The 24,420-nt window shown below is 45.8% G+C and overlaps 1 protein-coding gene across 1 annotated transcript in view; it reads left to right on the forward strand.

Moving 5' to 3' along the window:
* The window catches only part of zswim8 (zinc finger, SWIM-type containing 8), a 50,681-nt gene extending 26,623 nt beyond the window's left edge, over nt 1-24,058 (forward strand). Inside the window, exons 9-26 of the mRNA XM_079249291.1 lie at nt 2,024-2,199; nt 2,372-3,650; nt 6,008-6,139; nt 6,762-6,941; nt 8,833-9,016; nt 10,001-10,138; nt 10,229-10,353; nt 11,843-12,164; nt 13,852-14,007; nt 14,121-14,343; nt 15,476-15,765; nt 15,851-16,074; nt 18,246-18,743; nt 18,841-19,018; nt 19,148-19,321; nt 19,410-19,529; nt 21,088-21,266; nt 22,445-24,058. Of these exons, the coding sequence (XP_079105417.1) occupies nt 2,024-2,199; nt 2,372-3,650; nt 6,008-6,139; nt 6,762-6,941; nt 8,833-9,016; nt 10,001-10,138; nt 10,229-10,353; nt 11,843-12,164; nt 13,852-14,007; nt 14,121-14,343; nt 15,476-15,765; nt 15,851-16,074; nt 18,246-18,743; nt 18,841-19,018; nt 19,148-19,321; nt 19,410-19,529; nt 21,088-21,266; nt 22,445-22,648 (4,782 nt within the window). The 3' untranslated portion in view covers nt 22,649-24,058. The remainder of the gene's footprint in view (nt 1-2,023; nt 2,200-2,371; nt 3,651-6,007; nt 6,140-6,761; nt 6,942-8,832; nt 9,017-10,000; nt 10,139-10,228; nt 10,354-11,842; nt 12,165-13,851; nt 14,008-14,120; nt 14,344-15,475; nt 15,766-15,850; nt 16,075-18,245; nt 18,744-18,840; nt 19,019-19,147; nt 19,322-19,409; nt 19,530-21,087; nt 21,267-22,444) is intronic.
* Nucleotides 24,059-24,420: the final 362 nt, after the last annotated feature.

Below are 24,420 nucleotides of genomic sequence, written 5' to 3' on the forward strand. Positions count from 1 at the left end.
GTGGTTTTGCTCATGACCTGGTGTTTGCCACCTGGTGGTGGAAAGAATCGCCTTGAAATCTTACATACTCTGTCTTTAAGGGTAAAAATCCAACTCACGTGAAACTCCAGGTTACGTTGTAGTGGTAGAAACGGAACTTGTTTGTGAACCCGGGATCGTCTGTGTTGATCGGTCGTATCGCCCAGCCCTTCTGCAGAGACACCAAGCTTTACTCCTTCAGGTGTTATTGGTGTGAATCTTTTGTGGTGTCTACAGAAGGAAGCCGTATCTGTGACCTGACCTTTCATCAGAGCACTTGTTGTCACCTCTGACGTTCATTATTTCCACCCGAAGGCAGTTGACTTTAGACTGTCAGGGCTGAACTGGAAGATTCTTTGCCAAACCAGAATGAAAGTTATGTCGTTGCCACGACGATGACTGAAGGAGAACAGAAAAACAAGCAACACTTCTGTGTGGCAAATATAACTATATAACTGATATACTATATATAGCTATATATAACTATATATAGCTATATATATAACAGCTATATATAACTGATATGACTATATAGCTGATGACATTACAGCTTCGGCAGGTAGAACAGGTGAATCGTGTCTGTAGACTGTATCAGTTACAGCAGTTCAACGTCTCTCTGCTGCAGAATCACACCTGCACATGCAGCACAGGTTACCCTAAACACACTCAGTTTATCTGTTAACACAGTTTGTCACAAGGGTTAGATTGTTGACGAGGCATCCCCAGCCCTGGTCCTCGAGGACCGGTGTCCTGCAGGTTTTTCCAGTTTTCCTGCTGGAACACACCTGACTCAGACAAGCTCTGCACATGTCTGCTAAATACACACTGATTTGAATCAGGTGTGTTGCAGCAGCGACATTTGGAAAAACTGCAGGAAACCCGTCGTCGAGGACCTGGATTGGGGATCCCTGTTGTAGACCCAAAGAGCAGACGGGGATCTAAAGCTAAAACCAAAAACTTTTACTGCGAAGCAAACAGTTGGGAGAACTGGTAGGAACTGTGCGCGGGCAGACAGATGATGTGAGTCTCCTGGTGTTGATGTAGAGAACTGGGGATGCGGACTTGGCTCAGGACCAGTTTTAGGGATCATGTGTCAGATTCCACATGTGGTTATCTCAACAAGCTGGCGTTGGATGAAGGAAGGACTGAGGTGGATACCTGCTGGTGTGATGAGTGGATAACTGGTGGTTCTGCCTTACCAACCTGTCCACACACACACACACACACACACACACACACACACTATGACACAGTTCATCTTTCACACGATTTAACTTACACACCGTTCAACTCACACAACATACAGTTTACATCTGACACAACTTATCTTTCACACACAGTTAAACCCACACAGTTTGACTGGTTTAGTTTATCTCACACAATATAGCAATCACAGTTTAACTACGCTGTGTGTGAGTGTGTGAGTGTGTGTGTGTGTGTGTGTGTGTGTGTGTGTGTGTGAGAGAAAGAGACTAAGGTTACGTTCACACTACAGGCTAAAGTGACTTAAATCTGGTGTTTTTGCCCCTATGCGACCTGTAACCGAACTTTTCTTAACAGTTGAACGACACAGATCTGATATTTTCGAATGCGACCCAGGCCGCTTGGATATGTGGTCCTAAATCCGACATGTATCTGGTCTTTTGCCATGCGACTTCAGTCTGAACGGTCAGGTCGCATTAATCCTGACATCCATAGACGTCACACGCACGCTCGCTGCACGTCGCCGTGTCTTCTACGCATGCGGGACGCTTCTGGTGCGCATGAGGTTCACACAGGAGATCACATTCGAGTCAAATTTGATTGGAAATGTGAACGGACTTTCAAAAATTTCGGATTTCACAAAAAACATCCGATATGAGCAGCAAGTCCTGCAGTCTGAATGTAGCCTATGACTGAGCTACAGTTCTGGATCTGAACCAAACCAAGCTGGTCGACATGTTTGTGTTGGTAGCTCTGATTTGCTGCCCAGTCTCTGACACGCACACACTGACTGTGTTCACAGATTATCAGCTGGTGGTACAGCGTTCGGACATCAGCGTCCCACAGCAGTGCCAGTGGCCACACCGGGCGCAGCAACGGCCAGTCGGAGGTGGCGGCTCACGCCTGCGCCAGCATGTGTGACGAGATGGTTGTTCTTTGGAGGCTGGCAGTGCTCGACCCCACCATGAGCCCCTGCAGGTCAGAACTTTACCACCAGGCTACTTGTTGCTCACGGACTCGTTTCACTGTCACACAACTGGCTAAAAAAAGTCTGGCACGAGAAAATGCGCAACGTCAGCACATTTTTTGGTGTCCAGTGTTGGTTGTCGTAGTGAAAAGATGAAAATGAAACCTGTGTGTTATCTTCTAGGCGGCTGGAACTGGCGAATCAGCTGAAACAGTGGCACTTGAAAGTTATCGAGATAGTAAAACGAGGACAACATCGCAAGTCCCTGGATAAGCTTTTCCAGGGATTCAAGCCTGCTGTGGAGTCCTGCTATTTCAACTGGGAGGTGGCCTACCCACTGAATGGCATCACATATTGCAGCGCAGACAAGAAGAGCGCCACGTTCTGCTGGCCCAGGGCAATGCAGCTCCACAGAGGAGTCAAAGCTGTTGGTGGGGAGCCGTCTGAGTCGGGAGGCGGCCGAGCTGAAGCTGGTGCCGGGGCAGATTATAAAGGAAGAGGAATTGGTCACTTATCGCAGCAAGAAGTGGCAGTGCGACCAAAGGAGAGCATTCTGACCAAAAGAAAGGGTCTATCGCTGAGTGGAGGGGGAGGGATGCTGGTCCGACTGGGAGGGAGCGTGTCTCTGTCCCTGGAAGACACTGGAGGGAAGTGCATGTACAAAGGGTCAGCTTCCTCCTCTGGAGGAAAGCTGAAGCTGACACAGGGAGGTGGGAAGGGGGCATCTGTTGGAGGGGGAAATAGTAGTTTAGGAAGCAGTAAGCATGCCAGCGCTAAACGTAGAACCAGCAGTGAGGACAGCTCGTTGGAGCCTGACCTGGCCGAGCTCAGCCTGGACGACGGCTGCAGTCTGGCTTTGGGGGCAGAGGCCAGCAACACTTTTGATTTTCTCCCTCCACCGCCAGAGATGCTACCCTCCCCAAGCCCGCTGCTCAGAGAATCGCCCAAATACAACAGCAGCGGTGGAGGGAGCAAGATTTTTGAAACGAAACACGTCAGCCATAGCTCAGCGGCTCTGGCAGAGCCTGCTCCACCTTGCTTTGCTTCCAAAGACGCCACAGTGGGGGATATGGACCTGCCTAGCAATGCAGAAAAGGACATGGAGGTGGAAGTGGAACCAGTCCAGAACAGAGATGAAAGCATAGAGTCCACCGACAATCACCAGCCTTCCACTTCAACAATGGCAGCGAGATCGGACAGCCCTCAAACATCTTCCCAGAATCTGCAGGGCTGCAGGGAAGCAGCACCTGCCGGGGGAGCAGCAGGCGCTGGACAAGTCAATCAGGGAGCAGAGGGTGGAGCTTCAGAAGGAGAAGCTGCAGGCGAGGATGATTATCAGGCGTACTACCTGAGTGTTGCATCAGAAGAGGGAGGAGACAGACAGCTTGTTGACAGCCATCAGGAGGAGGAGCTGGACATTTTTGCAGGGATTAAACCGCTGGAGCAGGAAGGACGCATGGAGGTAAAGAGGGAAATTCAGACACTGTTTCACTTGTTCAGATACAATAAAAGAAGCAAGTGTGGGGATCAGAGTGTGCGGCGCTATTAACCACACTTTGGCCAATCGCATCACTACCTTTTGAACCAAGTAAAGGCTCACCTGACAAGAATTTCTCATGAAATGTAAAGGTGTTTTATGTGTGTTCACAATAGAGAAAGAATGAACATCTAAATCTATTTTAGTCTCTTCATGTGACATCAATAAAAATGATTTTACCCCAAATCATTTCCGTTTCGAAATGATTTGGCAAAGAAAGTGCCATCGAAAGTTGATAGGGCAGACATTCGAATGATTCGGTTTCGATAGTGAACTAAGCAGATTGTTATTGAGACACCAGTAACATAGCAGACTATACGAAGAACACCGTAAAGATGGAGAAAAGTCTAACGGTGTATAAAAACTTAAGAATCATGTTCCTGAATGTAAAATTCTGAAGACTTCAAGTTCGAATCTTCCTTTATTGACAGAACATAAAACCATAGATGGATTCAGATAATCTGAAGACATCTTTGTAATAAATCAGTACTGGATGCTGGTGATCTTTAACCCTCAGGCACCAGGCATTTAACACACACAGTTCTCTAGTGGAAATCCCTGCATGGAATCGGGAAGATTCCAGAAATCTGTGACCACTGTTCACCCTGAAATCCACACATGCAGGTTAGAGAAAAAACCACGTGTGAACAGGATCCGGAGACACCGCCGTCTTCTCTGGACCATTTCAGACGGTGGGGAGCAAAGTAGGAAACAAACTGAAGTCGTTATACTAACTAAACTTCACTAACTACTCTAACTCAGCTAATCATTGTGGCTAAACTAATTGTAAACTGAACTTGACTAAACTGAAATAAGTAACTCAACTTTATATACTACCTGACTAAACTTCACTAAATAACCAACTAAAGTAATTGTGCTAACACATCGTCACTAGCTGAACTTCACTAACTACACTAGGTAAACTACTTACACAAACTGAACTTCACTAACTAAGCTAACCTCAGTAAGTGAATTACATCTAGCAAATGCCTAAGGAACTCAGTTTTACCGATGAAATACGTAACTAACACCAGTAACTAAACTGCCCTGATAAACTTCTCTTTTAAAAAAAGAAACTGCAGTATCTGAACTTCACAAACTAAACTTCACTAAACTAATGAAACTGGCTAATCTTCACTAACTAACCAAACTTTATGAACGTTAAGGGCCAAACTTTTGCTAACTCCCTAAGTAATAACTAAATTTTATTAACTAAGCTAAACTAAAATTAACACAAAAATGAACTCCAGTAACTAAACTACACTAAACTAATTAGACAGGTTAATCTTCACTAACTAACCAAACTTAACTAACTTTATGAACAAGACTTTATGCTAACTCAACCTCACTAAATAATTACTTAACTAAATTTTTAATAAGTGAACAAAACTAAAAGTAAGACACAAACTGAACTCCACTAACTCAACTTTACTAAATTAAACTGGCTAATCTTCGCTAACTAACCAAACTTTATGAATGTTCAGGACCAAACTTTTGCTAACTCAAACTCCCTAAGTAACAACAAAATTTTATTAACTAAGCTAAACTAAAATTAACACAAAAATGAACTCCAGTAACTAAACTATACTAAACTAATTAAACAGGTTAATCTTCACTAACTAACCAAACTTAACTAACTTTATGAACAAGACTTTATGCTAACTCAACCTCACTAAATAATTACTTAACAAAATTTTTAATAAGTGAACAAAACTAAAAATAAGACACAAACTGAACTCCACTAACTCAACTTTACTAAATTAAACTGGCTAATCTTCGCTAACTAAGCAAACTTAACTAACATTATTAACTTTATGAATGAGACTCAATGCTAACCCAACTTCACTCAGTAATTACTTAGCTAAATTTTATCAAGTGAACAAAACTAAAAGTGAGACACAAACTGGACTTCACTAAGTGCACTAAACTAATTTCGCTGACTAAACATTACTCGGTAAACTTTTATAAAGAAACCGAGCTTCGCTAACCAACGAAACCACACTAAACTCAATAAATCCGACATTAAGAACGTCTGTCTATCTTCACTTCCTGTGACACTCTTGTTCCTTTTTGTTTCTTACTTTCCTCTCCGATTTAAAATGGTTTAGCTTTTCATGTTAGCGCCTGTCATGTGACGCTCAGAAACGTCAAGCTGAAGCTGCTTTCAGCTGAAGGTCCTGCTGCTGTAAACACACTCTAGAAGTCCAGCAGCTTGGTGCTGATGCTAGAACCATTCTTTAACTTTAACTATTGGTCACTATGTGGTGTGTGTGTGTGTCCAGGTGCTGTTTGCCTGTGCCGAGGCCCTCCATGCTCATGGCTACAGTAATGAGGCCTGCCGACTGGCTGTGGAACTAGCCAGAGACCTGTTGGCAAACCCTCCTGACCTGAAGGTGGAGCAGCCTCAGACTAAGGTAGACCCAGTCCCACCAGCCTCTGAAGTCTTCGTAAAAAGAACATATGTTAACCACTACAAATAAAGATGTACATAAAGCCATATTTGTAAATAAATCTGAGTGTATAGGTATGTGTGAGTATGTACACATGTATGAGTCTGCAGAAAGCCAAATGTGTATTTAGGTATATGTTTATAGATACATACGTGTGTGTGTGTATATGTGCTGTATATATGTGCATATGCAGATATGACATATCTACATGAATACACATAGTGGTATATTGTAATTGCACATGTATATATGTTTATACGTACATTTATGTACAAAGATGTAAACATGTCTATTATTTTTTCTGAAAAAGAAAGCAATCCAGGGATTAATGTAACAACTGTAAGGAAGACTGAATTTTTGTTAACGGGGGGCAGGAATAAATATGTCTTTGCTTTTTATTATATTCACTTTTGGACTTTATAGTCAATTTTACTTTTTCTTTAATCATTTGATGAATTTGTTTTTGTTTTTTTGACAGAAATATCAATCAAAATAAAATTTCCTCTCAGATCCGACATGTTGGGTTTGGATTAGTTGTAATCATCATCATTATCATTTCATCCCAACGGATTTTTATCTGATGCAGGGTAAGAAGAACAAAGTGTCCACCATCCGTCAGACCCAGGTCGCCACCAACACGCTGTCGAAAACTTCCTTCCTCCTCACTGTCCTCAGTGAGCGGCTGGAGCTCCACAACCTGGCCTTCAGCACCGGAATGTTCTCCCTGGAACTCCAGAGACCACCGGCATCTACCAAAGCTCTGGAGGTCTGTTATTCCTCCTGGATTCATACATACACTGAAGTAATGTCAGGCAACTCTAGAAAACACTGCTTGTGATGAGCTGCTGATGGTTTCCAGTTAGCGCTGATTTACCAGTGAAACCTGCCAGGCCAGCTGACTGGGGACAAGATATTATAAGATCGGCGCCCCCACCACCACACCATTCCTGAAAAAAGCATTCGTTTTGCTGTCACACTTGAAAGCAGGGCCAGACTGGGACACAAAGTCAGAGCAGGAGTCTTAGAGGCACTCCAGCTCACATGCTGCATGCATACGCACACACACATACCAGAGGTATCCCACTCTGTCCTACGAGGTCCGCAATCAAGCAGGTTTTCCATGGATCCTTTCTCCAACACAGCTGATTCAAATTATTGATTGTTTGTGCAGAACCTGATAGGCTGTTAGATCCATTTAATTTGATACAGGTGTGTTGAAGCAGGAGCACATGGGAAACCTGCTGGATTTCAGACCTTGGAGGACTGAGTTGGAGACGTCTGTCGTAGACCAACATTCACATAAAGGCTCACCACCGGCAGGAGGGGCCATAGGAGTCGAAGGGTGCATTGTGAGCTGGGCGGTGGCCAATGGCCGGGACCCTGAAGGTCCAGTCCTCAGCTGCACAAGCCAGCACTAGGGACATGGAATGTCATCTACTTGGTTGGGAAGGAGCTTTAGCTGGTGTGCAATGTTCAGCAATTCCAGCGAGACATAGTTGGACTCACCTTGATGCGCGACTTGGACTCTGGAACCAGTATCCTCAAGAATGACTGAACCCTCTTTCATTCTGGAGTTGCTCCCAGTGAGAGGTGCCCAGCAGGTATGGGCATACTCATTGCCCACCCAGTTAGTTCCTGTACGTTGGAGTTTACCCTGGTGGACGAGAAGGTAGTCTCCCCTGACCTCTGAGTGGGGGAAGGGGTGGGGGGGGAAGGTCCTGTCTGTTGTTTGTTTTTATGCACTGAACTGCGGTTTAGCAAAAAATCTTCTTTTTTTTTTTTCTTTTTTTTTTGGAGGGAATGATGGAAAGCGCTCCCTCCGAGGACTCCCTCACTCTGCTGGGAGACTGCAAGGCTCACATGGGCGATGACAGTGAAACCTGGAGGAGGGTGATTGGGAGAAACTTTCCACCCAATCTCAACACAAAGTGGTGTTTTGTTTTTGGACTTCTGTGTTTGTCATAGAACGTCCATAATGAACACCATGTTCAGGCATAAGAGTGTCCCATGTGCACCTGGACACTTTAAGCTGTGGTTCATTGATCAACTTTCTAGTCATCGAACTTGCAGTCTTATGTCTTGGACGAACGGGTGAAGAGAGGGCCGCAGCTTCAACTGATCACCGCCTGGTGGTAATTTGGCTCAGAGGGTTGGGAGGACGCCAAAATGTGCTGTAAGGGTCAACTGGTAACATCTAGCCAAGTCCCCTGTCAGGGAGAGCTTTAACTCCTACCTTCGTCAGAGATTCAACTATGTCCCAATAGAGATGGGAGACATTTAGTCCAAGTGGACTATATTCTGTGCCTCCATTGTTGAGGCGGCCAACCGGAGCTGAGGCCATAAGGTTGTTGGTACCTGTCGTGGAGATAATCCCAACACTTATTGGTGGACACCAACAGTATTGGATGTCATCAAGCTGAAGGAGGAGACTTACTGGGGATACGTGTATGTATGGAACAAACACTATTCCATAATGTCTGTTATCCCCTATTGTGGACTCGAGACAACAGACCAGTGTGTTACCCCTTATCGATAGACATGAACCTGCTGATGTAAGGATGCAACTGGGGGAGAGAAAGTCACCTGAAAAGAATCCTGATCCACAGATGAAACCAGGTTTAGTATGTGTGACAGGCTGTGTGTGTCCGGACCACCAGGTGAAGCTGGCCTACCAGGAGTCTGAGGTGGTGGCTCTGTTGAAGAAGATTCCTCTGGGTCTGGTGGAGATGTCGGCCATCAGAGAGCGAGCAGAGCAGCTCAGGGATGGAAACCTGTGCGATTATAGACCTGTGCTGCCTCTCATGTTGGCCAGTTTCATCTTTGATGTCCTCTGTACTCCAGGTAAGCACCTGCAGTGGTTTACAAGTTAATGTGATAGAGATTAATTACACCTCCGGTTGAAGATCTCTTTAAAGCCCCATTGTGTGAGAATTACTCCCATCTAGCGGTTTGCTAATTGAACGCAAATAGTAGTACACTCTGGTGCCTCGCCGTTTAAGCATGTTATTAGCACTACTGAAGCTGCGGAGAGTCATAAATGCAAAAATGTCAACATCTTTCACAAGTCCTGTCAGATGATGAGTTACAGAACGATACATAATTCTGCTTTGTTATTTATGCTGATAAGATTGTCCTTCATATATTTGGTACCAAGCTAATGCTAAAAGCTAATTGCATTATGCAAAATTATGCAACTAGAGGGAGGACATCAGTTTATTATGAGCTTTCTCCACCACTTGACGCCGCTTTGCGGATTTTGCTCGTTGACTCTATTCTTTATTCTGTATTCTTTATCCTGATTCCTGTTCAGGTGATAAAATGAGTTAGTTGTGTCGGAGTCTGTTGTTGGGACTGTGAGCTAGTCTGTTGTCAGTTCCACGTCGGTCTTTTTATATCCGACCAGGATCCATGAGAAAGAAATTTCCCTCTTTTAGGAACAAGCTCCTCAGTTTCGGTCGGCTGGTCATCTTTTAGTGAATTATCCTGCTCTAAAACTCGTCTGCTACCGGCTACCGTCTTTATGCCATAAAGCACATCTTCACATAAAATACTGCAGTAAAGCACTGTATCGTGGCGTAAACAATAGAGCCTCATATGAAACGATAGACATTTTCTATCGTCCAAGCGGTATATATCGTCATATCGCCCAGCCCCACACTGTACCTTTAAGAATCTCCTGTGTTGTGTGAAATATGGAGTTTTTGTGTGTGAAACGGGATTTATGTGGATCTTTGCATCAACTGTATGAGTTATAGACACTCCAGATCTGTGGAATTAATATGGGATTATCATATTAATGATATTTAAAATGACGAACTAAAGAAGTAACAACGCTTTTTTTCTTTCTCCATATTGTTTGTGCAGTTGTGTCCCCAACAGGTTCCCGTCCACCGAGCCGCAACCGAAACAACGAGATGCCCGGAGACGAGGAGCTGGGCTTCGAGGCTGCCGTTGCTGCACTTGGTGAATATCTTCTTCAGTTATTTTGTGTCAGATGCTTATGCTGCTTTCAGTATCACCTGTCCAGTCATACATGTTTCTGTTCGTCCGCAGGCATGAAGACCACAGTCAGTGAGGCGGAGCATCCTTTGCTTTGTGAAGGAACTCGGCGAGTGAAGGGTGACCTGGCTCTGGCGCTCATGATCACCTATAAGGACGACCAGAGCAAACTCAAGAAGGTAAAGTATCTTTGTGGGCACTTTGGCCTCATAGGGATGTAGAGGAACAATTCAGACCTTGACAGCTGACACAAAAGAAGAAAAAAAGCCATTTGCTGTGAAGTTTTTAAATAATATGAAATAAGCATCAACCCTGGGAAACTACTGAAATGTGATTTACAAAATGTGGCGTTATGGGAAAAGATCAATACGGAAAGTAAGCTACTATATGAACAGAAATCTAATATTTACAAATGCTTACAACAAATAATCAAATCATTTTATAGCAGTATTTTTCTGGTTTTTTACTTCGGGATGAATTATTCTGAATTAAAATATTCTCCTTTGCGTTTACATGGAAGTAGTAATTCCAAATTGATGTTTACCGTGGTAGACATGTTTAATTATCTTTATTCGATTCTGCTTGAGAACCCGGGTTGGGAATGGTTCTGATTGGACAGGGACGGACGTGGCACATTTACGTCTATCGGAACGTTACAAATTCCAGATCCTGCTTCCTTTCTTTTCCGCTACAACATGGAATAACACATAATCACCGTTTTCACGTTGATTTTAATTCTAGTTTTGAAGCAGCAGCTTGACGGTGGCGTACAGCTCCGCTTTCATCGGCTGAGCAGGAGATGGGAGACAACAGACCCGCATGGCATATGTACGTCGTTACAACAGGAAGAAAGGAAATGAGCGTGCACAGAAAGCTGGAATTATTTTAAGCAGAATGAATGTGTGCATGATGGAGAAATTATTCAGTTCGGACTTAAAATGAGAATAAACCTGCACTTACTTTGGATTTAGGTTTAATATGGAATGATCATTTTCATGATAATTTGGTCATGTTTCCATGAGAGTTTCAATGCCTCTTTAATTCTGAATTAAAAATAAAAAATATAAAAAGGACCTTGTTCTGACATTCAAACAATACTTAAAATAACAGTTATCATTAATTTTTATGGAATTATCATTTTAATGATAATTAAATCTGAATTAGGTGTTTACAAGGTCCTTTTTAATATTTTTATTTTTAATTTTGAATTAAAGAGGCATTGAAACTCTAGTGTAAACATGAGCAAAGAAAGCATAGAAGAGTGAGGTGGGTTTTTTTTTTTTAAACCAACATACCTGTTTACTTTGCAAAAGTAGCATAAACGAGCGTTGAAGCTCGTAAACGCAGCGGGAACAGCGTCTCATCACTTCAAGCCTCCAGCTGTTTCCCTGCTGGAACAGACAGAAATCACTAAAGTCACTTCTATCAGCAACTTTATAAACAATCAGAGTAAATGCTGTAAAACAGAGACGTTGTGGCAAAACTTTCTGTAGTAACTGTGTAAAACGAGCAGCATGTTGGGAAAGACTTCTCAGCTCCTCCATCTGATCAGCCACGTTTTCCCTTCATGTGTATTTTCTGATCAGTGAACTTTGAAAAAAACTGTGTTTAAGTAATTGTCAGATAAGGAATGTGTTAATAAAGTAATCCCTCCTATTTTCTCCTCAGATTTTGGATAAGTTGTTGGACCGGGAGAGTCAGACCCACAAGCCCCAGACTCTGAGCTCCTTCTACTCCAGCAAGCCGGCGGCCGGCAGTCAGCGCAGCCCATCCAAACACATCAGTGCCGGCCACGGAGGCGTGGGTGGTGCCACGGGGGGGGTGTCCAAACACACCCAGTCATCTTTATCCTCAAACGCGTTGGCTGCCTCTTCCTCAAGCTCCTCCTCGGCTGTGGCGCTGGCTGGAGAGGAGGTGTCCACTCAGGCCGACCTGAACCAAGTACAGAAGAGCACTGCTGGGGAGAGTACTGCAGAGCCCAGGGAGCACGGTGAGACCCCCCCCCCCATCAGTTCTCATGTTTTATAGATCAGACTCATCAGAACTGGTGTTAGAACGTGCTCCAGCTCCTTCAGCAGCTGGAAGCTGCAGTAACTGTTCCCTGGATGGCGTCATCAGTCCCTCTCATGGTTGTGGAGGAATTTTGCTCTGCTCTTCTCCATCGTTGCTTCAGTTTATTATCTCTGAAAGTCCCACCACAACACCTCAGTCATGTTGGCGTTTGGACCTCGTCGGCACCGTGTCTTTTCCTTTCCAGCGGTTCTGTTGTATGTCTGCTGCTGCGTTTGGGACGTTTCAGCCAAGCTGAAGCAGCTGGACAGTTGGACTTACATCTTTAGTATCCAGAGGAGTTCATTAGTCCACTCAGTGACTCACCATGCGCTCACCCCTGCTGGTAGGAGGTGTTTGTCTGCATATGCTGTGTTTGTTCTGTGCATTCTGACCAAGCATGTCCACTTTGGTCTAAAATGTCCAAAAGACACGGTTCCAGGAGTCTTATGGTTTGTTCAGATCAAGCGGCAACCTCCAGCGGTTAAAAGTGAAGCCTATGTGGAAGTGCATAAAACTGCAGTTCCCCCTTCATCCACTAGGGGCTGCAAAACAGAGCAAATCCCCATAGACTCCCATGTTAAAAAGACCAACTTCACAGCAGAAATAAACCTGTTCACAGCCTGGTTCAAAACTCCATTTTCAGTTTAATAGGTCAGGTTTACCTTCATGACAACTGTGGGGGGAGTGAATTTTTTTCTAACTCTCCTGTTTAAAAGTAATTTAATCTCGAAATTCTGTATATTTAGGGACGTGTCCTTTTGATTGACAGGTACCCGATATCCTGCTTCAAGTCAGAAGAATGTAGAACAACCGCGGCTTTTAGCCGGTTAACAATGAGACTTAGCTTTAGCCCGTTTACCTCCGTTAGCTGGTTAGCTCCTGTTATCTCCGTTTTAGTTCTTAGCTACAGGCAGCTCGGAGTTCGCTCGATGTCAGTCTTCCACCATGACGCTCACAGCCCCCTCTCAGCTCCACCTCTTTGCCCATATTTTTATTTCCCGGTAGAGATGACGCGCCAAGATGGCGACGGTAGGAACCGCCCACCGAGCTTCAATTCAGCTCTTCAGAAACTCATGGGTGACGTCACGGACACGCTGTCCATCTCCTTATAGACAGTCTATGGTTCAGATGCAGCTTTGTAAGCCTTCACTGTGCTCTCCTGCAACCCTTCTAAACAAGCCGTACTTGTTCAGTCCTGTTCTAATTGGGCCATCGAGAACTTTAATATTTAACGTAGAGCTGAGGCCTGCAGAGTCTGAGATGTAGCTCCGGGTTTTTCCATGGTCTCATCCTGGTCTGAACTCGCTGGGATCTCCACTCTGTGATGATTGGCAGCTGTCTGAGATGTTTTTACCATGTGACTAATATTTCTCACTGTAAAATGATGGATAGTTTAGAGATTATCTTATCACCCCCCCCCAACCTCCCCCGCAAACAGAAGAGCAGCAAGAGCTGCTTCTCTACGATCGCAGCTGATCTGAATGCTGACCCCCGTCATCCTTGTGGAAGCAGTTAGGATGGATGCAGTTGTATGATGATGCCCTGATACATGAGAAGTACAGTTTTGTCCTTGCCTATGTTTGTTTGTTTGTTTACTGTGTCATTTAAAATTTCTGTCTCTTTAGTTTCAGATGGGCCTCAGTTATCAGGCGAGCAGCAGAACGAAAGCGCTCCATTTAAACTGGAGGCCACAGTTCCCAGTCGGCTGGCTCTGGGAGCTCGCTGTGGATACAGCCAGCGCTGCTGGGGCTCACCTGTCCGGCAGAAGAAGAAACACACGGGTAAACATGGAACTGTGCCGTTGTAACCCCGCTTTTAGCTTCCAGCGTTGCTCTTTATTGTATAGAGAAACTGAAAAGTCAACATGGCTTGACATGAATGCTGCTGTTGACAGGTATGGCGAGTATAGACAGCAGCGCTCCAGAGACCACCTCAGACAGCTCCCCCACCCTCAGCAGGAGGCCCTTCCGTGGTAGCTGGGCAGCAGCGTCTTGGGGGCGGGGCCAGGACAGCGACAGCATCAGCAGCTCATCGTCTGACTCGCTGGGCTCCTCCTCCTCCAGCGGCTCTCGCAGGGCAGGGGGTGGGGCCAGAGCAAAGAGCACCGACACCAGCAGGTAATCCCCCCACCGCCGCCAGTGAAGAGAAGTTAAAACTGGAATCATATTATCTCTGATGATCATTCTCACCAGAAGCCTCGCTGCAGTCTCCCATCTCTGATCATCTCCGTCTGGTTGAAGGTTCTGGTTCGGTGCAGAAATCCTAGGCTATCTTTTAAGATGCATGGTTAAAAAATTAAAAACAACACAGTAATAAATAATCAGATCACACACATCCTATACATCCTGGAGGCATACACATGTCCACTACCGCACTTTCCCATTAAATCCAATGGGAAAAAGGGTCCAGACTTCTGACTGGTAGTGTACATGTACACAGTCCCTGATGCAGATGGTTTTAAAGTGCTTTACTCGGATCTTTAGTCTGCTTGTCCTGCATTTAAGCTTCCAGAGGGCCGCAGTTCAAGCGGTTCATAGTCAGGGCGAGATGGAAGACAATGTTCTGTGGCTTTTATAAGCATTGGGGCCTGTACAGGTCTTCCAGTGATGGTAGGAGGACTCTCTGTGTTCTTTACAACCCTCTGGAGTGTGTTCCAATCTGCAGCTGGAGAACCACACACACATACAGTACATCAGGATGCCTGCGATGGAGCATCGAGTACAGAACACATCGAGTGCGAGTTGGTTAGTCCTGACTACGCTCAGTCACACGGCAGGTCTTAATGCTCATATCTAAGATATTCTGCCATCAGAAGCAGGGAAGTGTGACGGGATTGTCCCAGGTGTGGTAGTGGCTCGTCCATAAACCCCAGCTTTATGTTGGAATAGTGCTCGCCCCTCTAGTGGCACATTTAGGTCAGGTCAGCGGGGTCAAAGACCCCGGCTATGATGTGAACACTATCAGGATAAAGGCTCTGTTGGCTGCTGACTGAATCATGTCCAACAAGCTGAGCTGGCGTTAGCATCAAGCGGCGTGTTCGCAGTGCTTAGCATGACAACAGTGGAAGATATGCATACACCAGCTGGAATGAATGTATGAGCATAATCCTCCCCCCTTTCTTCTTACTGGAGTCACTGGTCCTGTCATGTCTGTGCTGTGCGGCCTGCTAGCTCAGTAGCCGTGTGCAGAATGAGGCGTATCTCCATACTTTGGTGTGAATTAAAATGTTCTACTTTTTCCTTCATTCAGATACAAAGGACGACGTCCAGAGTGTCATGCTCCCCACGTTCCCAACCAGCCATCAGAGGCAGCGGCCCACTTTTACTTTGAGCTGGCCAAGACGGTCCTGATCAAAGCTGGAGGAAACTCCTCCACCTCCATTTTTACTCAGCCCTCCGCTAGCGGCGGTCACCAGGGACCCCACAGAAACCTCCACCTCTGTGCCTTCGAGATCGGTCTGTATGCCCTCGGACTCCACAACTTTGTGTCGCCCAACTGGCTGTCCAGAACCTACTCGTCTCATGTGTCCTGGATCACTGGTGGGAGCTGCTCAGACACGTTTTAATGTAGTTTTGTCTGTTTTCCCCTACTGATCCACTTCTCTTCCTGTCTGCCTTCTTCCAGGACAAGCTATGGAGATCGGCAGTGCTGCTCTTAACATTTTGGTGGAGTGTTGGGATGGTCATCTAACCCCCCCAGAGGTGGCATCTCTGGCAGACCGGGCATCTCGGGCCAGGGATCCGAACATGGTTCGGGCGGCAGCAGAACTGGCTCTGAGCTGTCTTCCTCATGCTCACGCGCTAAACCCAAATGAAATCCAGAGAGCCTTGGTGCAGTGCAAAGAGCAGGTACTGTGGAGAAGAGGGGTGGGGGGCATCTGGGGCCTTATACACACTGGTCGACCAACACACTGTTCAGTCTGTCAGGGTTTTTACAAGGTCCAGAAGAGTTTATAGGTTTTTTTTAATGTCATCCAGGGGTAGATATGGAGAGAAAACATTTGTGTGTCCTGAAGATTTCCCATATCAGACACACAGACTGTAAACATGGTGGGTGTAAAACCAGAACGAACTGTAAACATGATGGGTGTAAAACCAGAACGAACTGTACACGAGTGTAAAACCAGAACAGGCTGTAAACATGGTGGGTGTAAAACCAGAACAGGCTGTAAACATGATGGGTGTAAAACCAGAACAGGCTGTAAACATGATGGGTGTAAAACCAGAACAGGCTGTAAACATGATGGGTGTAAAACCAGAACAGGCTGTAAACATGGTGGGTGTAAAACCAGAACAGGCTGTAAACATGATGGGTGTAAAACCAGAACAGGCTGTAAACATGGTGGGTGTAAAACCAGAACAGGCTGTAAACATGATGGGTGTAAAACCAGAACAGGCTGTAAACATGATGGGTGTAAAACCAGAACAGGCTGTAAACATGATGGGTGTAAAACCAGAACAGGCTGTAAACATGATGGGTGTAAAACCAGAACAGGCTGTAAACATGGTGGGTGTAAAACCAGAACAGGCTGTAAACATGGTGGGTGTAAAACCAGAACAGGCTGTAAACATGATGGGTGTAAAACCAGAACAGGCTGTAAACATGGTGGGTGTAAAACCAGAACAGGCTGTAAACATGGTGGGTGTAAAACCAGAACAGGCTGTGAACATGGTGGGTGTAAAACCAGAACAGACTGTAAACATGATGGGTGTAAAACCAGAACAGGCTGTAAACATGATGGGTGTAAAACCAGAACAGGCTGTGAACATGGTGGGTGTAAAACCAGAACAGGCTGTAAACATGATGGGTGTAAAACCAGAACAGGCTGTAAACATGATGGGTGTAAAACCAGAACAGGCTGTAAACATGATGGGTGTAAAACCAGAACAGACTGTAAACATGATGGGTGTAAAACCAGAACAGACTGTAAACATGATGGGTGTAAAACCAGAACAGACTGTAAACATGATGGGTGTAAAACCAGACAGGCTCAGAACCTCCTTCATTTCTGTCCTGTGAAGCTGAAGTAGCACAGCAGAGGAGAAACATGGTTTAGAACTGCGTGAGCACACATAAGGCTTAAAGCTGTTGCTTCACAATTTGTCAGTGACGAGTCGGTCTTGTCGTTTCTGTTACTGTCAGAAATGTTGGGCTGAAGCTTGTTTTTAGAATTTTTTTGGCTCTAGAAGCCTTAATCTGACATCATCTCAACGTGAAAGGGGTCAGCGAGAGCGGAGGATGACACGCTTGGGATGACAGGCTAGGATCTGAACCTGGGCCAGCTGTGTTGAGGAGATGTTTCCTCAGTATGTGGGACGGCATGCTGCCCCAGAAAACTGGACTTTGCAACTGGGAAATCTGCAAAGTGCCATGATGACGATGTGACGGGGTCTGCAGTCAAAATGAAACATCCTGACTGAGTGATGACGCTGGAGACCGAATAGGTTCAATAGGTTGTCGTGTCATTTTTTTTCCATGAATTGTTTAAGTCCCAAAGCTTTAGTTGTGTAAAAATCTGGAAAATAGGTTTCAGTGCGGAGGAAGTAACTCCAGTCCCCCTGCAAACCCTTCATGTTGCTGTTCAGACCTTCAGGATCAGAGCAGCTTTTCTCTTTGCTGTTTGGCCAACAGAAACATCCATCCTTTAGTTGGAGTCGTGCTTCAAGAAATCAGATCAGACTTTTACCTGCATTTAAATGGGATCAGATTTAATCAGCATTCAGGCCTGAGTTAAACATCTGACCTGCAGCTGCAGGAATGAAGCGTCCAGGTTTCCTTCACAGATTAAACTCCTGCACTCATGAACAGCAAACTCAGGGATTTTGACCTCATTTTAATAAAAACAGACACTGCAGAACATCCTTCATTTTCATGTATTATATTGTGCTTAATATGCAAATACGACATTGTCTAATTAATTATACACTTTGATTCAGTGGAAATGAGATGAGCTTGCAATATAAATTTAAAACTTTTAAGAGACTAAATTTTCCTTCCCTGTCTTTCCTGTTGTTACCAGGACAACGTGATGCTGGAGAAGGCCTGCATGGCTGTGGAGGAAGCAGCTAAAGGTGGAGGTGTGTACCCCGAGGTTCTGTTCGAGGTGGCTCATCAGTGGTACTGGCTGTATGAGCAGTCAGTGGGTGGGGGCTCCAGCCAGCAGCGGGAAACCACTGGGCGCTGCGGGGCCAACGGGGGTTCAGGCAGGAGGCCCCCAGATCCAAGCTGCATTGTCCTTGACAACGGAGGCAACATGGAGTCTGCGGGGATGGCGGCGGTCACCGCCTCCGTCACCGCAGCAGCCGTTGTCCCCGTCATCTCCGTGGGCTCCACAATGTACCAGTCCCATGCCATACCCGGGCAGGCCATGGCTCATCCCCACAGCCAGGGTCTCCACCCCTACACCACCATCCAGGCTCATCTCCCCACCGTCTGCACCCCTCAGTACCTAGGCCACCCTCTGCAGCACGTCCCTCGGCCCACCGTCTTCCCCGTGACCGGAGCTTCGTATCCGCAGGTCAGAACTTGTCCTTGGGTTCGTTCAGCATGACGGTTTGCCGGTGCAGGTTGCCTCAGCTGATCTGGTGTGTGTGTGTGTGTGTTTGTGTCCTCAGGGAATGCATCCAGCCTTTATAGGAGCCCAGTTTCCATTCTCAGTGGCCACCGGCCCTCAGCCTCCTCTGGCAGCTACCGCCGTCACTTTCCCTGGTGTTCCGGTCCCGTCTATGACTCAGATCGCCGTCCATCCCTATCACACAGAGACGGGCCTCCCCCTGAGCACCACAGTAGCAGGTCAGTACTGTGCTGGTTGTCAGCTAAACCGTTCAGTACCAAGGACTGTGGAGTCAGTGTGTGTGTGTGTGTGTGTGTGTGTGTGTGTGTGTGTGTGTGTGTGTGTGTGTGTGTGTGTGTGTGTTACAGTGGGCAGCGTCCACTCCAGCCCAACCATCCAGGCCATACAGGCTGCATCTCTGCCCGCCATCTCCTCGCAGCCTGCCTCCCTGGTGAGCACGCCTTTCCCTGCAGAGGATGAGCAGCATAGCCAGCCCATCAGCCAGCAGGGCCTGCACTACCTGCACTCTGCCTACAGAGTTGGTGAGGAGCGTCATGTCCTCGTATTTTCCTTTAACTTATGCTCTCATAGCGCTGACTGAACACATCTCTGATGGTACTTTGTGTGAAGGTATGCTGGCGTTGGAGATGCTGGGCAGGAGGGCTCACAACGACCACCCTAACAACTTCTCCAGGAGCCCACCTTACACCGAAGACGTCAAATGGCTGTTAGGGCTCGCCGCAAAGCTCGGTGAGTGTTTCGGATTGTGGTGAGATTCTGAACGCTGACGGAAACAGAATATTTTGTTACAGTTGTGCTCATATGTCTTCATCCCCTTTCATTAAAGAAAAGGCTGAATTTACAACAGTCACTCAAATAACTGGAGACTTAAAAAAGGAACAATAAATTTGCAAAAATATATTTAATAATATAAGACACTGTTTTTTTTATTTGAGTTGAAGAAAGAAAAAAAAAAACCAAACAAACAAATGTGTCCTGGACAAATTAGAGACTTTTCTGTTGAACAGTGGGACAAAATACCTGTCAACAGGTGCAGAAGTCTGACTGAGAGGAACAGAAAACACCTGACTGGAGCGGAAACATTAAAGGATTGTTCAACTAAATATTAGTTTATGAGTGATGGAATATGTAATAAATTATCTTATTTATTTGCTTTTTAAAAAAAATATTTCCATTGAACTAGAATTAGAAAATAATGTAATGATTTTCATAAAAAAAAAATGTTATTATTACTTTAGTCAATTTCATCTTATTTTACAGGCAGCTGTTTTTTTTTCCTTTTTAATGAAAGGGTATGAATAAATATGAGCACATCTGTATGCACTCATACTGGAGCACAGCAGAGGGGAGGTAATATGTCTCGTATAAAACAATAAAACATTAACAACCCACTCGAGTGACTCGGTTAAGTTTGGTGAAATGGAACACCAGCACTGATAGAGAAAAGTACAGGATACACACGTGTGTAAGGTTTCCACTAATATGACCTAAAGTATCTGCGGATCCCAAAAAGCCAGGTGTAAATGTAGATAAAAACAGTATTAGATGATTTCCAAATTGCACCAGTTCGTGTTTTATTCCCAGTAGAGCCTAAACAAACCAGGAGCTGTTCTGGAATCTGAGCGTCTAAAAAGTAGCTCCAGGTTGATGTTTAGCTTTGTGTAGCCGCTTTTATCTCAGACCACTTTAAACGAGCCGCAGTCCAGAGGAGCAGTTTCTAGATCCGGATCACATCTCACGTGTATTTCAGGGAGAACTGTGTTCACAGACTGATATCTGGAGTCTTTCTGAGTCCATGCAGTGGTTTCCAGTACAGAATCATGTTGGTTTTAACGAAATGCTGCCTGCAGACGCCAACATCACCTGCATCCCGCCCCAAGCACACAGAGATTCCTCTGAGTCTTTTTATAGTTTGTACACGATAAACGTGGAGGAACAGCTTTTTCGAGGCGTGTTGCTGTCGGGGTAACAAACGCTGGAAAAGCAAACAAGGTTACCTAGCAACAGGTCGGTAACATCGATGGGTTGAAAAGGAGTATTTCAGCAGCCGAATTACTCTGAGACAAACTGGGTGGAGTTCTCTCACAACTAACTGGGAATTTCCTCCAATAATGTCTGAAATGAGGTGTGACTGCGTAACACAATGAGAATGGGGAGCGTGTGTGTTTGGACTTCAGGTTCATGTGTGGAGCGTCTGGATGGAGATGTTTGCTGCTGGTAGTAAACTGGACTGGACTGAACCATCTGCTTTGTTTTAACCGTCACCTCTCCACTTTCATCCCATCAGGAGTGAACTATGTCTATCAGTTCTGTGTCGGGGCAGCAAAGGGAGTCCTCAGCCCGTTTGTCCTGCAGGAGATCATCATGGAGGCTCTGCAGAGGCTGAACCCCGCCCACATCCACGCCCACCTCAGAACGCCAGCCTTCCACCAGCTGGTGCAGCGCTGTCAACAGGCCTACCTGCAGGTGCAGCACTCACACCATTATGTGCAGAAATCTGTGACGTCTGTAACCCACATACATCTGTAAACTACTAACTACTTCCGTAGTGCAGCTGCTGAGGACAAGAAGCGATTAAACTGAATTAATCAATCAATCAAATCAAAGATACTTTATTCATCCCTGAGGGGAAATTCAAGGTTCAAGCCAACTCGTCTAAGGTTTGACATACAGACATGTAACATTAATGACAAGTTTACAGAACCAAACTGAAGCTTAGGCCCCACAGCCAGTTTTAGCGGCGTCGCCTTATAACAGATAAGAACAGAGATACATTAGGATCATAGGGGTTGAGGGACAAAAGGTCATGTAACTCCGGGCCGCGTCACTAGATGACGCAGTCTGGAGAGACAAGGAAAAAACCTCATACACTTAAACACAAACTCAGACAAGACACACACACACAGTCCAGGGAGGCGGTGAGTCATGTGGGAGGGGACCGGGGGTGGTTGAGGAGGGGGGACAGAGCGTCTATGAACATCTCTTCTTCTGTTCTCGGGGGGGGGGGGGGTTGCGCCGGCCCAAGGCCGTTGAGAAGCCGAATCCAGATATGATTGTTGTTTGGGTTCCAGGTGAGGAAAACAATTTGCCCTCAGCCTTGAGTCCATAGCCGATCTCAGGCTGGCAGCTCCAAACAGCCGAATCGGGGGGGGGGGGGGGGGGGGGGGGGGGTCAATTTCCACCAATCCTAGCAGACATCCTCTCCATGTTGTTATCGATTCTGCGTACCAGCTCTGGGACCGACACAAGATGACCAGTCTGGGCTAAACTGGTATCCTGCTTACGGTCGAGTCCGGTCAACGCAAGAGTCTGTGCACTGCAAGCTCGGCCTATTTTGTTTCAGAATTCAAGCAGCCTGCCACGGGTCTGAAGCAGGATTAATTCATTTGATCACCTCAGAAATACGTGAGGGCTCTGTCCCTAACCGGAGCAGAGAGGGGGGGGGGATCTGGAAATCTTGTTTGCTCATGATGGTGGGACATAACGTGAGACTGAGTTCTAAACTCCACCCAGCCTGTATTTAAACGTGTCAGTGTTTACGGGGATGAAGACGGGCTGGCGGACACGCATCCGCTCCGCTGGAGTAGCTTTCCAGGTTCTGGCGTTGGCTGGACGTTCACTCGTGTTCTGTTCCCTCTCTGCAGTACATCCACCATCGGCTCATCCACCTGACGCCTGCGGACTACGATGACTTCGTCAACATCATCCGCAGCGCTCGAGGGGCTTTCTGCCTCACGCCTGTGGGCATGATGCAGTTCAATGATGTGCTGCAGAACCTGAAGAGGGGGAAGCAGACCAAGGAGCTGTGGCAGCGCATCTCCCTGGAGATGGCAACCTTCTCCCCCTGAGCAGCGTCCTGAAGGAGAGCACGCCGACTCCAGCACTGCTCCACTGATCCAGACGCAGTCGTGATGTCATGCTCTGTCAGGGCTGTGTGGACTCTCGCTGCCATCAGCTTCGGTATCCCTGACCCACAGAACCCTTGTTGATGTGTTGGTCCACTCAGAGGTCACTTTCCTGATGCTTTGTTTGTGTATGAGAACACTGTACTCTTTTTCTTTCTCGTCCCCTAAACAGAAGACTGACAGGGATCGTGCTCACTTGATTTCCAGTGTTTTCTATGTTTTGTTATTTTAGTTTGGTTTAGAATGAGACGGCCGAGTGCGAGTCGCTTTCATGCTGCAACATTCCAGTCCAGAGTGGTCGGTGCTGCCAGCCCTCTGTCATCAAACGCTTGTCACCACGGATGTGAAGTTTTGCAGTTTGGGAAAAGAAAACATATTTAATATGAGACATTTTATTGTGAGAATGATCGAGGATCTTTTAGCATTTTGTTGAATCCCTTTTGATACATGTAAATGACTTCAGCTTGTATGCAGAGAGGAAAGCGGTGTGGGGGTGTCGGGTGTGCTGTTGTCATATGGGATCCTATCTTCCATTTTATTTGACCAGCTGGATGACATGAACAAAACTCCAGACCAAGACAAACGGTCACCTGACCACCGCGAAAGGCTCCATCAGCTGGATCATCACCGGTCTGGGATATCATTAAGAATCTTTTATGTTTTTGTTTCCAACCCTGCGAAGGAACGCGACTGCGAAGGTTTGCTTTGTCCAAGCAGATGCTACAGTTCAGCTCAAGTTGTCTTCCCTTGTTCCACAGATTTTAACAGCGTTTTTTGGGAAAATATTCTGCTTCACAGGAGATTTCTGGGCATCTTAAAGAGGAAACCACAGTTATCAGGTACAGAAAAATCCCAGATCAAACGACATGCAGTTTAATTTGACCAAAGAGTGAGTGAAGACAGAAGTTCCATACACAGCTGGTCTTCACAGCATCCAGCACAGCTTAGTTGGACTGCATCAGCCCATGCCAAGTGCACCGGAGCCCACAGGAAGCAGACGTCAGGCCCAGCAGAGGCGCTGGGTAACAAGCACCTCGCTGCGCTCAGCAGCACTCGGATTGAACCAGCAGGTTCCAGCGGTTCGGAAACGCCCTGGTAATGCATGGTTCCCAGTTCTCACCTGACATCACAGGTGTGTGTGAATGGCGCCTTTCTTCAGTGTGGTTCGCTCTCACCCTGGTGCTGATACTACATGATATGTTAATGCTCTCTGTCTTGGCAGCTGGTGGTGTTCAGAGCCCATCTGATTGGCTCTGGACCTCACAGGAGGAGTTGACTTTGTAGAAAATGTACTGTGATATTTTTGTATTCCTCTGAGTGTAGCTTGATTGAAGGGTTCTAAATGTACTTATTACAAAAGATTCTAATTTAGAGAGAAAAGATTAAAAAAGCAATACTAAACTTGTAGAATTTACTTAATAAAGATAATTTCAAACTCTGAAGTCGCCTGACTTTTATTCTTTCTTCCTGCTGAGACTGGGATGGAGACGCTGAACTGACAACACAGTTTTAATAAATGGACATGAGTGAATTGAACATGATTTTAACTTCAGAAAGGATTTGATAAGAATAAACTTAACTGAAGTAAATTCACTCAACAGGAGGAAACCTACAAACCTGTAAGAGGAATAAAAATGTGAAAGTTGAACACAGATCAGTCGGTCTGATCTGTTACTCTGAAGTTACTTATTATTTCTCCTCATAATGAGCCGGAG

This window comes from Telmatherina bonti, assembly GCF_933228915.1.
Source record: "Telmatherina bonti genome assembly, chromosome: 11".
Taxonomy (NCBI): domain Eukaryota; kingdom Metazoa; phylum Chordata; class Actinopteri; order Atheriniformes; family Telmatherinidae; genus Telmatherina; species Telmatherina bonti.